Raw genomic sequence first — 13620 nt, 5'->3', positions numbered from 1 at the left:
TAAAGAAAAAAAATATTAATACTGTCTAAAATGTAACTCACATTTTATTCATTTATAAGTTAAATGAACATTGCATTTGTGCTGATTTGGGGAAAACGACACTCTTACAATTACATGATATCATATGATATAATGACAAAAACTCGTCGGGGCAAAAATGCCCATGTATCTCGAATTTTGAGGGCATATAACTGCACGCATAGCTACATCACACTGAGTAAGACAAGTAAAGAAAATGCGGTACTTATTAAAAGAATCACCCTTTATTTAAATAAATGAACACACAAAATCGCTGTTAACAGGTTAATATAACATTTCCCATTCCATGACTAGTAAAATAACCGCAATTTACTCTGTAAAATGGCGTAATCTGCAGGGTGATGGACACGGAGGTGGGTAAAAAGGTTGGTGGTGTTGCCACCCTTTGCACTGAATGTAGCCAGGCAAATTCTGCAGATTGGGCTGTCTAAGGAGCTGTTTTCTTTGAAGCCGAAAAACGGCTTTACGTGTCATGATATCATAAGATCCTATTCATTTTAAATATTGTAGTTATCGCCAATACCGGTATATTGTCACACCCTAAATTAACATGATGTCGATATTTCATGCTTTGAATATCATGATTATCATCAATACCGGTATATTGCGACACCCCTACATTCATGTATACATTTTTTTTTCCTTTTTTTTTTTTTTTTTTTAACCTTTTAATTATTAAAGGGGTCATGAGAAATCAAATTTGCCTTGATTTTTTGACATATATGAAATCTTTGTACCATTAAAACATCCTTCAAGTTTCATAGCTTGACATGTCCTCCTCATTATAAGCATATCATTAATTTAATTGTGAACAAACAGTGTTTGTCTGTTGTTTTTTGAAAAACATTTATTACACAGCTCTCTGGGATACTTGATTCTGATCGGTCAATTGCGGTATCCTGTGTGGTCAAATATTTTTCTACAATGGCAATTTAACTCTAATTGGCCGCTGTTCCAGGCTACTAATTTTCTGCTGTGATAGATTCAGTTGTGGCATCACTCTGTGATCCCTTTAATTTCAAATAATAAAATAATTTAAACTCAAATCAATTCAAATTCAGGTCATTTATATATGGATGCATCACTAGTGCTTTACCTTCTGTGTGAAAAGCATGTTCAGACCAACATGCTCTTTGATGTCGACCTGAAGGTAAACTATAATTTTGTTTAGTCTCAAATAAGAGTGAAACAAAGATTAACATGTTCTTTGATGTTAACCTATAGGCAAACAATTATTCTGTTTAGTCTCAAATGAGTGATTTTGCCTTTTTATGTTTCGTGGGAAAGAGAAGAGTTCTACACACAGTTCAGTGCTGATGGACTAAAGCTGCACTTTGTATCTAAACGTGGTGACATTAGTAAAGGCTTCTCTGGATGGGTGAATGGATTGGGTCACAGTACTAAGAGCTCACCGCTGGCTTCAGTCGCAATCAGAGATGCTCCGGTGAGTAACTCCTTATAAATACACCCACAGAAATGTTCACTCGCAGAGAATGTTCCCACCCACACACACAAATGCACTATAATGTCTCTTTAAAAAAAAAAAAAAAACATAACCCAGTGGATGTCTGTGCCAGTGCACACATAAGACAGCAGACAGAACCATAAACACAACTGCTCTACCACACAGTCTGGTTTAAAAAAAAAAAAAAAAAAAAAATTGGCTTTACAACCTTTACCAAAATACTGAGGCTGTACCATGGTACATAATGTAAGCCTATTTCTGCTACATAAGAAAACAAATAATAAAGTTGACCAAGTTCAAATTACAGTATGAGATACTAAGTCAAAATGATATACTGAGTAACAATTATGAAATAAAAAGACATGAATGAAGTCTTAATTGACAAAGTAATGGCATACTTAAAATAATGAGATACTAAGTCACAATTATGCAATAAAATTGTTACGACATTTCAAAATTGATAAAAAGTCAGATAAATTATGAAATAAAAAGCTATAATTATGCCAATTTTATATTTTATTTCATATGACTTATAATTTCGGCTTTTAATTATGACGTCATAATTATAAGATAAAAAGTTGAAATTATCACATTTGGATACACTGTGTAATAACTCACCATGTTTAGATACAGTGTCTTTGTCATAATTATGAATTTTATTATCTCATATATATGACTTTGTATGTCAAAAGTGCAACTTTTTGTTATTATTATGATTTATCAAAGCATGATTGGGCTGGCTGGACTGATGATATCTGTGATATCATTGTAACCCATGGTGTTTGATAAGACAATTAATCATTGCTATTATTAATGCTCATACTTAAGTATTAAACTTTTTTGTTTTAATTAGGGGCCAAGACCCGAAGAGGCTTATTGTATCCGTTTTCTTCTTATTATTATTATTCTTCCTCCCCAATGGGAGTCTATGGCAGCCCTATCAATGGAACTTGAGAAAATGATGAAATTTGGCACAATTGTAGAGATGCTCATGAATAGTGATTGGACCAAATTTGGAGTCTCTAGAACCAAATCTATAGCGCCACCACCAGTTGAAAAATTCACTCTTCTAAAGGTTATAACTTTTGAACCAAATTTGGGAACAGCACCACCTACAGGTCATGAGATCTGAAAAATGGCTATTTTGGCCAATAACTTTTGAACAATTTGTCAGAAAATCAAGATGTTGGTGGATGGATTGGATTGGTCTATGTATTCCTTGGGTCATGCCGAATCCGAGGATATCGATTTTGTCAATATCGGATGAACCACGTGTCTGCCATTTTGAATTTTGTCATAAATTGCAATATCTTTTAAACTATTTGACATATCTTCACAAAAATTGGTACGTATCTTCATCAGAAGGTCCTGAAGGTACCTGAGAAGTTTGAACACAGCGCCACCTAGTGTTCCACAGATATAACAATATTTGCAAAAACGCTTATAACTTTTGAAAACATTGTCCAAAATTTGTATGCTTTATGTCATTTTATTCCCTGGCTTATGTCGATTCCAACGGTATGTCATTTGTCATTTTCCTTAAAATGTATCTGTCCGCCATATTGAAGTAAATAAAAAACAGTTTTTTCGCTACTCCTCCTACAAATTTTGTCCAATTTTGTTCAAAATCGGCTCAGATGATCTTTGGACCAAGCTGCACAGAAATGACTGAACGGATTTTTGATATTCGCTACCATTCCAGAGATATTCATCTCCGAATGTGACCTTGCTTGTGTTTGTTGTCTTATGCTAGTTAGCTTAGCATGCTAATTGCTTAGCATGCTAACCAGTTGCCTTTCTTTCTAATGTGGCTCTTCAGCTATCAAGTTAACCATAAACTTCATTAGCATGAAGTTAGCTTAGCATGCTAATCTGGTTAACATGCTAAGTAAATCACACACAAAAAGTTCTCTTCAGCAGCTTGGTGAACCTACATCCTCAAGTAGCTCAATGTAAAAGCCAAATGCCTGTGGAGTACCTTACCCTAAGGTTGTGGGTTCGAATCCAGGTTGAAGTGGTTTTATGAAATTATGTGTTTTAATTCCTTTATTGCCTCTTGGACTAGAAATAAATGTTTTTTATTCATGCTGTGTTCATTTTCACCTAAGCTTCTGAACATTTTGAGTTCATTCTCATCCATAATTCTGAACCAGCTGTTTTTCACGTTCGTTCAGTTTCTGCCGTTTTTGCTCTTCCTGCTCCGTACTGCGCTACAGCATGATGAGCTGCAGAATGATCTAACGTAAAGTGCATTTTTGTAATAATTCTTCATTTTGAGTTCATTTTCACATGAACGACTAAACTTCGGCAATTGTGTGGCTGTTCACCTGCCCAGTTGTGCAATGAGATGAGAAATGGACACCAGACCCAGAGATTGTAGGTTCAAATCCCGTGTGGGGCGACTTTATACAATTGTGTGTAATGAGTCATTTTGAATCCTTTATTATCCAAATAAGCACTGCACTAACCTTTATTCCTCTTGGATTAGATACAAGTGTTTTTAGTTCATTCTGTGTTCATTCTCATCTGAACTTCTATTAATTTTGAGTTCATTCCCACCTGTGCTTCTGAACCAGCTGTTTTGCATGCATGTTCAATTTCTGCAGTGTTTGCTCTTCCTGCTCCGTATTGCGCTACTACCCCCTCTGGGGCTTGGCCCCGTATTGCTGCTTGCAGCTATATTTAGTTTATTTATCCTACAGCTAAGAATTCTTCTTTTAAAAAAACAAAAACAAAAAAAACATGACATTACCATGGCAAAAACCATGGTATTAACACACCAATAAAAGTCATAAAAAGGTAGGTTCATAGTTGTTGAGCGAGTTGAGAGCAAATGTTTTCAAAGAAACCAGCTGATTGATAGAGAAGCATCAACATCTTGAACATATAAGTTGCCTGAATCTTGCTCCGTCTTCTGAGCTCCTCTGTCCTGTATCTGACGTCAACACAGCAGGTTCTACAATGGCTACTCTGATCAGCCAAAACATCACAAAAAAAAAACAAAAAACGCACAAGTATACAGTGAGTCAACAGCAAAGTGTGTGATGTCACCTGGAGTATGTGATCAGGCCATGATGTCTGAATGTCAGAGTGGAAATAAACCAAGTGCCAGATGTGGCCCATCACAAACAATGTCAATGCAAGAGCAAGTACTCGTGACAACAGCTGAAGATGATGAAGGAACAATGAAGTCGTAGAGGGAACAAAGTAAACTCACCCCTACAATGTTGTTTGAGTGTTGTTGGAGGGTCTTGCTCTGTGGTTACTAAGGGTTGCTAGAAAATTGCTTACTGGCAAAAGCCAAATGAGTCCAACCCAACGTCTCTATGATAATCTGCAGCCGGTTGCACAAAACCTCTTAAGTTAATGCACTTCCAATGCACAATATAAGGAAGCCACACTCAGAATGACCTCATAAGCTAAATTTTTGAAGATTTATACTTATAAAAGGCAAACCACTGTGAGTTCCCTGAAACAAAGTGTGAGAACACGTCCTGTGTGCACTGAAACGCACTACAGCTGTATGCATGAGCCTACTGAACATCTGAACAAACAGCTACACAGATGCACATCTGTTCTTCAAGATACAATCAAACATGGTACTTCAAGCAAATTGTGAAAGCCAGTCTGAGACTTGCTTCAAGTTGCCCACATGTGGCTGCTTAGCAAATACCATTAAAAAGGAGAGAAGTGGTGAAGGAAACAACTATTACAAGATTGTTGTCTGTAGTCAAAGCATGAGTAATCAAGAGATGAAGAAACAAAAGCACGCAAAATCAACGTGAGTGTATTTACAGGCTGACCACCAATCTAGAGTGGCAAACGTCAAAGAAACGTTAATTCCAGGATGTTAAAAGGCCATGTTATGTTTCCCCCCTCTGATGTCATTCTCCTCAAACACAGCCAACCCCCGGCAGTCTGGGATGCCTTAAATTAAGTTCTCTCTTCCCCTCTCAAGGCTGCTTCTTCATATTAAACAGACAGTTATGAAGCTCCATAGTGTGCGTATGGTATTCATGTACTTCCAGCTACTGAAAACACATGAATGAATTCAGAAATAGAACAAACGCCCATCTGTACCGAAAAAGAAATCAGGAAGAGAGGGACAAACCAGTTCCCTCTGGTTTATCCTGAGGATTTTAGCATTACCTCCGGCTCGCTCTAAGGTTAGGGGTTAAACACACACACACACACACACACACACACACACACACACACACACACACACACACACACACACACACAAACGCTTTTCCCTCAGCTCCCGCAACGGTGAGTCATCACTCCATTCACGTCACTGACAGACAACAGCTCCCAGTGACAGACCAGTGCAGAGCAGCCCATTCGCCAAAGTTTGCTACTTTGCAAAAGCAATGTTTTAGTTCAATAAAGCAAAAAGACCCTGTGCACCCACCTTTCCGTGCAATTATAATTAATGTAGATTGGTGCGTTTAAACCTCAAAAACATTTTGTTTCAATTTACTGCTCGGAAAAGAGAGACCAGTTTGGAAGCAAATGATGACAATTTATTTATGGGTGAACTATCCTTGTGAAGTCACCATGAAATGAAAATTTACTCTATTTTGCTAATTTATGTTATAGAATGCAATGTGAATGACTCTTCAGTGCATATTTTTCTTTCCGTTTTTGACCTCATAACATTTAAAGGTACAATATGTAAGATTTTTCAGTAAAATATCCAAAAACCACTAGGCCAGTGTTATATATTTTGTTCAGCTGAGTACTTACAATATCCCAAATGTTTCCAACAATTTGTAAATTGTGAGAAAAATCGTAATTTTAACCAAGGATAAGGGACGTGTCCATCATATCGTGTTACCCTCGGTTTCCAGTTTCATTTTTCAGAAACCATGGAAACACCAAAGATGCTTTAATATATTACAACTGTTTGGTTATATTTATAGACAGAAAACAAATTATTGTTATAGCTCAACACGTTTAGTCTTGTTTAAATCTAGTTCTTGATTTTCCGAGTACACCATGCTTTTACCATGCCTCAGATAAAAACACTATTTTGTCAAGTAGCTAAGTAATACAGCATTTTCTCCATCATACAATACGTTTTAAAATTAATTGCATGCCATTTATCAACACAAGCCACCCAGCATTTGTTAATATGACATTCTAAAAATCAATCTATCTTACTGCAGTTTGCAACAAGTGTCTCACAGCAGCCGCAGAGCGAACGCACAGAGTTATAACATCGTTTTCAACACAGTCAAATGTATCTAATATGATAAAGAGCTGTTACAACTCATACGCATGACCGGAAAATGCGGAAGCGGCGACTGCGGCATGATAAAACTTCCGCTGCTCTCGAGGCGTGTCACGCTCGTCTTTCATTAGCAATAGCTCCAGCGGCCTCGCTCAGTTCCAACATCACTTAGCCCTGCTCTGCTTCATAGTACAGTAACGTTAATGATCTCATCCATGAACATGATTTTCCTTTCCACCGGCTGTGAGGTGAAGGCGACAACTGCCAAGATTCCGCGCTCAAACTCGGCGTCAACAAGCTACGCATTTGTTTTGAATAGGCGACCTCTAGCAGCGAAAATCTACATATTGTAGCTTTAATCAAAATGTCATAACTTTATCATCTGGTGAGAAACATCTTCTGTTTGGTGGCATATGCCAGATTTCTCCAATCTAATCCGTTTAAACACCGCAGCTCCAAAATCGACTGCAAGCTCACAACTCCCACATCTCAAACACCCATCAACAACTGTTGGCTAGAACCAAGGCCTTGCATTACATCTGTCTTTTTGAAAATCCACTGCAATCGGATGTACGTCACAATATGGAAGAAAAGATCTGTTGCTAAAGTTTCATAGCAACTTTAAGGGGTTTCTATTTCAGTCACATCATGCTGGGTAGTATCGCCCACAAGGAACAAATTTAGCTTAAGTTATCTTTCCACTTATGTCAAACATAGTGGTGTGGCACTTCTGCTGTAATCTTCATATGGATTGAGTGATCACCTAGTGTGTCATTTAGGGTCACTTCTTGATAAGAGACAAGCTAACAAAGTGCTAGCCATTACTGTAAAAGAAAAAGAAAAAAATGATGCCCTTAGGTTTTCAGAATAAATTGATTACCACTTCCATTTGGGTTTTCAGTCAAACGCTAATGCCGGATGATAACATCAATCTCATTTCAATGCAGCTGACTGCTTCACAAGTTCAAATCCTTGCCAAGCTAATCAGGCCAGCTAGGGACGGAACAATCAGGCTTACCGCATACAATGAGCTGGATGCTATTGTTTTTCTAATCAATAGCTTCCCAAGGCACAGTAATCTTTCAATTACAGTCACACTCCACTTCTTCCTATTGCAGCAACTGCCAATCAGGGTGGCTGGCAGTTCGTAGTGTATTCGCACCGTCCCACACAATGGCTGTAGACAAAAAGAGCTCTTCGCAAGCTGAGAGGGGGTGTAAGACATCTCATTGCAACCCCGTCGAGACCCACCAAACACTAGCTGACTGTTGTGACTGAGCTTCCAACACATATGGCAATTAGACCCAACACTGGATGCCTCTCTTAGTGAATGAGGATGCGCTGGAGGATGACTAGGAGTCATGATGCAGTCATGTGGAAAGTGAGTTCAGTGTGGAAATTCCACTGTAGGTCAGTAAAATATAAAATATTCGAGAATAACAGACAGTATTTCAGCACCTCATCCAAACCAGGAACACAGCATAAAGTTTCCTGCATCAAGTTCTCTGTCCGTCCAAACTGAGAGCGGAATGTTGGCAAAGAGCCAACCAGCACAATGCACAAAAAAACAAAAACAAAACAAAAAAAACAAAACATGAAAAATTGATTTAATGCTTGATTGTTTTTATATCACGCCAACAAAAACAAAAACCAAAAGAATCAAAACATCTCAATGTTTGACGTTACTGTCGTGACTAATTACAGCAAAAACTTTAACTCAAAATACTTAATGCTTTTTGTAAGGCTGCAAGATTTGGTGAAAAAAAAAAAAAAAATTTCAGTTAAAAATTGCGATTCATTTATTTAATAAATTAATTATGGTTTTGGGAAAATTGTTGGTGCATGTTGGTTTTCCAAATGCACGTTATAAATAAAATTAGAGCATGTGCAGTAGAGCTGCATGATTCTGGATAAAATGAGAATCACGATTTTTTGGTTTCAAATAGAGATCACGATTCTCCCACGATTCTGAATATACAACTAAACAGTGTTGGGTGTAACGCGTTACTGTAATTAAATTACCTATCCACTGAAAAAGTAAAGTAAGGGATTACTGTTCATTTTTAGGTAATTTAATTACAGTTACTTATGTACTTGCGTTACGTACTGTAAATTAGTTCAACAGTTCTGTTTAAATGAATAGGCTATTGAATTTAAAATCTAAATTTGTCGTCTAAAGGTAAAAGTGAATGCTGCCTCTTTAAAATCGTTAGCTGTAGTGTAGTTGCGTGAGTTCGCAACTTCAAACCAGTTGGCTGTGTAGTCGCTGTCTGAAGATGTCAGCAGAAGTGAGTGGCTGTTTTGCAGAATGGAAATATTCCAATTACTTCACTTTTTTGACACAGGTAGGCAAGAATATTACGGTAAAATGTAAGCTATATATGTCCTGGCAAGAAAAACTGTGTGCTCTCTCTGAGAGACGGTCTTCATTCAGTGCACTTTCAACCACAGCGCACACACATAGCTGCCTCTCGCAAGTGTCAGATTTTGTGGGTTATTACACATAAACGTTCAAATACACACACAGTTATGTCAATATGCCCGTCTTGGCGTATATTCGTGTTGTTTATGTGAATGTGAACTGCATACGTTACAGCATATTGTATCTGTCCATTAAGTCTTAGTGAGAGCAGCCTTTAAAACATGCTACTGTCTACTATTGGCTGTCTAAATGATAATCAAACAACAAAAGAAAAGCTTTAATAAGGATTAATCTATATTTCATTTATACAGTTATGACTATGCAGAGTTATTTTATATTTGATTATTCAATTTCTGTGGTATTTTTACTTACTACTATTAGACCTAACTGAAAAAAAAATATATATATAGCATTGTTTTATTTGTATCTTTATATATTTTTACCGTGGTATCGACTTTGGTATCAAGTATTGTGCACTTTTGGTGGTATCGGTACCGACTACTAGATTTTTGGTATCGTGACATCCCTATTTGTTACTAAAATTTTTTTAAGTATTATAGTATGTTTTAATAAAGCTAAAATGTTTTAAAAAGCTAAAAAAGGCTAAACTATTCCATGTTTGACTCATATTTAAATTATTAAAAGACTTTCCTTTTTTCCGAGCCACTCTGAGAAACTGAAAATGAATCACAAGCTGCTTTTTGTGTAATGGAACACAGCTTCACTCTGAAACAAGCAGCACATACATTTAATTAATTTAAATCACAGCCTTTGCGCTTTAATAAATCACACTAAGCCATATCGCAATTTCCATTTTATTTCAATTAATCATGCATCAGCTTGATGCTTTATTATTGTGCACCGTGGAGTGTACACGTAAGCTTAACTGCAATCCAGTGGTATAGGGCAGTGTATCATGTTAGATAGACTAGTTGCACTCTGTGTCATTGCTCTTGTAAATAAAATTCAACTCATCCTTATTGCATTGGTCTCTGTTACTCATGTTGCCTCAAATCAGCAACTCTCACTTAAAATTAATGCTTTGATGCTCCAAATCGTAAACAGAGACCTAATAAAGTCTTTTTATAAGAGCATACCTGGTTTCACTCTACCGAGGTTGAAAATTTTAATCTAAAGACTAGATTAAAAAGGTAAACTACAGCATAGTTTACACTTTAGAGGGGGCATTTTGGGACACTGAGGTTTTTTTTTTTTTTTAATGACTGTTTAAGAATAATTGACGGTACCACTTTATATTTTTATCTGGGAACAAGGAGAGTTCAAATCTCTCAAATCAATTAGGAGAAATTAAAGGTATTAATCAGCGCTTTAACTGCCGTCAATTACAAGTTAAGTCCCAGAGTGGTAATTACAATCATCTGAACTTGTGATTTGTAAAAATGAAATGCCACCTGTTCGTAGACTAATGTAATTATGGCTTAAATTACACAGAATTCCTACTCCACACAAGAGGAACTTTTTGAATCTTACCTGTGATACACTGAAACTGACCATCATCTCGCTGGATCGTGAAGGCCTCTCCTGGGTTTACCTGCACCAAGATTACCTGAAGGTGGCAAGAAAGATGCTGTTAGAGGAAATCAGCCTATTCAGAACACTTCAAAACTCAGTACTCAACTAAACACATTCCCTTATTCCATAAAATTACACAATTCCTTGGATGATAGATAACAGTATTGATTTGAATGGCCCTACATGTGAGGGCTCCATGAATAAAATCTAAAATACTGAACTTCCTGCTGCCCTTATCTTGACCTCATCTAACGCCAGCACAGCGCTACACATGGCTCAGTTTTATTCTAGGCTAATATATCTAGCGTAAAAGTGACCGTCATTCAGCAAGGCAAAAACAAGCTTTTACTACCATCATTTCCTTGTGGCTATACATAACTGACACACAAATAGATGAAAATGCACATCCACCTCTGCAGCAGAAAGTGGAAACGGTATTTCCTGACATAATGAAAAGGCTCTGATTCCCAGAAAATGGAGAGGAAAAACAGGAATAAATATATATATATATATATATATATATATATATATATATATATATATATATATATATATATATATATATATATATGGTTATGTTAATCATAAAAACCATGAGGTGGTGGCAATGTGCTGCGAATTCAGTGTTTTACTTTTAAAAAAATGTTTGTTTCCTATGAAATCTGATCATCAATAGAAACATCAAATAGATTTTTTATTGTCTTTGCAGCAGTCTTAAACTCCTCTAGTTTTCCGATCAATGACTGCGACTCAGGGGAATCACATGTGAATGACACATCTGAATCGTGAAACAGCGAAAGTTTTACCCACTCAAACCCACTCATGAACAGCACAATTTGTCAAAAGTGAAGAAAAAAAAAAAAAATACAAATACAAATCCATTATCTCTTCAACTCTTCCATAACATTCTAGACAATTATTGACAATAAAACAATAAAAATGTTAATAAAGTCCTTCTGAAGATGCGCTTGTGTAAGAAAAATATCCATATATAACAAGTAAAATATCTAGCTATAAATATCTAGCAGACTGCCTTCCATATTCAACTTACAAAAAAAAGCTGTGAGAGGCATTACACTTTCTTCCTAAATTGAATACGGAATGTGGTCTGGCGGAAGCTAGATATTTTACTTGTACTAAATGGAAAAGTGCCTTTTGGCAATATTTTGTATTTAAACCCAATGCTAATAGGGAACCTGCTAAGACTTGTATTTTTCTAGTGTTTTTCATTAAGAATAATAATGAACCCACCATTTAAAGGATTAGTTCACCCAATATGGAAATTCTGTCATTAATTACTCACCCTCATGTCGTTCCATGCCCGTAAGACCTTCGTTCATCTTCGGAACACAAATTAAAATATTTTTGATGAAATCCGATAGCTGTATGACTCCTCAATAGACAGTAATTTAACAACCACTTTCAAGGTCCAGAAAGGTACTAAAGACATTGTTAAAATGGTTGACGTGACTGCAGTGGTTCACCCTTAATTTTATGAAGCGATGAGAATACTTACAATAAAAAAAAAAATAAAATAAAAAAAATGATTCAACAATATCTTCTGTCCTGTCTCACTCTGCTACGTTATGTCCAGCGCTTACAGGTTCTATGTCAGAAAGTCAACTCATTATTGGCCGGTTCCTGCGTCAGCATCACATGCGATCAGCTTGATGGTGAGTAATTAATGACAGAATTTTCATTTTTGGGTCACCTAACCCTGTAAGCAATTGCCACCCTCGAATTTGTGCCAATTCGAAAGTGAAAGTAAAGTGCGCACAGCTGCACGGGCTTTCATAACGGTGCGTGTTCACTGGTACGGAGTGCATGGGCGCGAAGCTCAACTTCGATAGGAATGAACTAAAAACACTCTCTCTGCTCCGCAGCAGTGGACACACACTGTTATGAATGCCCATGCGGTCATGCGCATTTTACTTTCGCTTTCAAATTGGCGATTTAAAAGTAGGGTGCAAAAGAGGGAAAAACTCCAACGCCTGAAAAACACCCCATCCGGTGATACAGGTATTGTCACACGTCAAATAACGGGTGGAAAAATTTCCTCACCGTCACATCCGTACTAGTAAGTTACACTGACATGGTCTTCACTCTTATTAGTTGTCACTACTGAAAAAGGCTTGTCATTTGCCTAAAGATAAAACTCAAATTAGCTCGACGCCCACAGCTGAGGTTGCTGTGGTCAGCTGAGGTTGCCGTCATACGCGTCACCGGAAGTCACCAGCTCTCACTGAAAATCAATGATAGCATTGTCGCTGGAAGTCGCTGCATATGTGGACAGGGCTTTAGCAACTAAGACAACCTTCTGGCAAACACTCCAAAAACATGGAAGTGAGTTCTGCATGGGCAAGCACCACTCACATTTTCTTCAGAAAAGTAGTAATTCAGTCAATGAGCTCCAAATCTGTGCTCTAAAATGCTCCTTGGTAATATGTCTGCCAAGTAATTAAATTTCAATAAAACCAAGTTTTGTTAAAAGTAAACAAAACCAAGTAAGTTCAGGAAAATTTTGTACAAATTTATAACTCAGTCTCAGAAAAAACACAACAAAATCATTCTGTAAATGGACAGCCCTCTACAATAGCACATAAAGAAGGGCAAGGCAGGACTCCACCGTTCAACAGACCTGGTGCAAATCGACACATTAGATCACTCAAGGATGAATGATGATGAAGTGGAGAGGACAACATCACTGGCTGTGACGTCCAAACCCACGTCACTCGTATGGGTCTGAAATGAGATGGAGAGGTTGGTTCAGTGCTCATCAGAGTACCACTTGTTCCATGAAATCGCTCTGAGTCAGTCTTCCATTGAGCTTTTGTTAAGGCACTATTGATGACACATCTGTCTCGGAGACGAGCGGGAGCACTGATCTATTTCAGTAGAGCAGGGGTCCTGATCTGAAAGCCTCCA

The 13620-nt window shown here is 37.2% G+C and overlaps 1 protein-coding gene across 6 annotated transcripts in view; it reads right to left on the bottom strand.

Annotated features, from left to right (window-relative positions):
* fndc3a (fibronectin type III domain containing 3A) overlaps nt 1-13620 on the bottom strand; it is a 98575-nt gene that overhangs the window by 51092 nt on the left and 33863 nt on the right. For 4 of the 6 annotated variants that reach the window (XM_051863886.1, XM_051863888.1, XM_051863889.1 and 1 more), the window contains one exon: nt 10654-10729. In XM_051863886.1, the coding sequence (XP_051719846.1) occupies nt 10654-10729 (76 nt within the window). Of the gene's footprint in view, nt 1-7758; nt 8021-10653; nt 10730-13333; nt 13438-13620 lie in introns of those variants that run through there. The other 2 variants (XM_051863891.1, XM_051863893.1) reach the window with 2 other exon arrangements.

The sequence above is a fragment of the Ctenopharyngodon idella genome, chromosome 15, assembly GCF_019924925.1.
Source record: "Ctenopharyngodon idella isolate HZGC_01 chromosome 15, HZGC01, whole genome shotgun sequence".
Taxonomy (NCBI): domain Eukaryota; kingdom Metazoa; phylum Chordata; class Actinopteri; order Cypriniformes; family Xenocyprididae; genus Ctenopharyngodon; species Ctenopharyngodon idella.
This window is presented reverse-complemented; position numbering and strand designations above follow the sequence as displayed.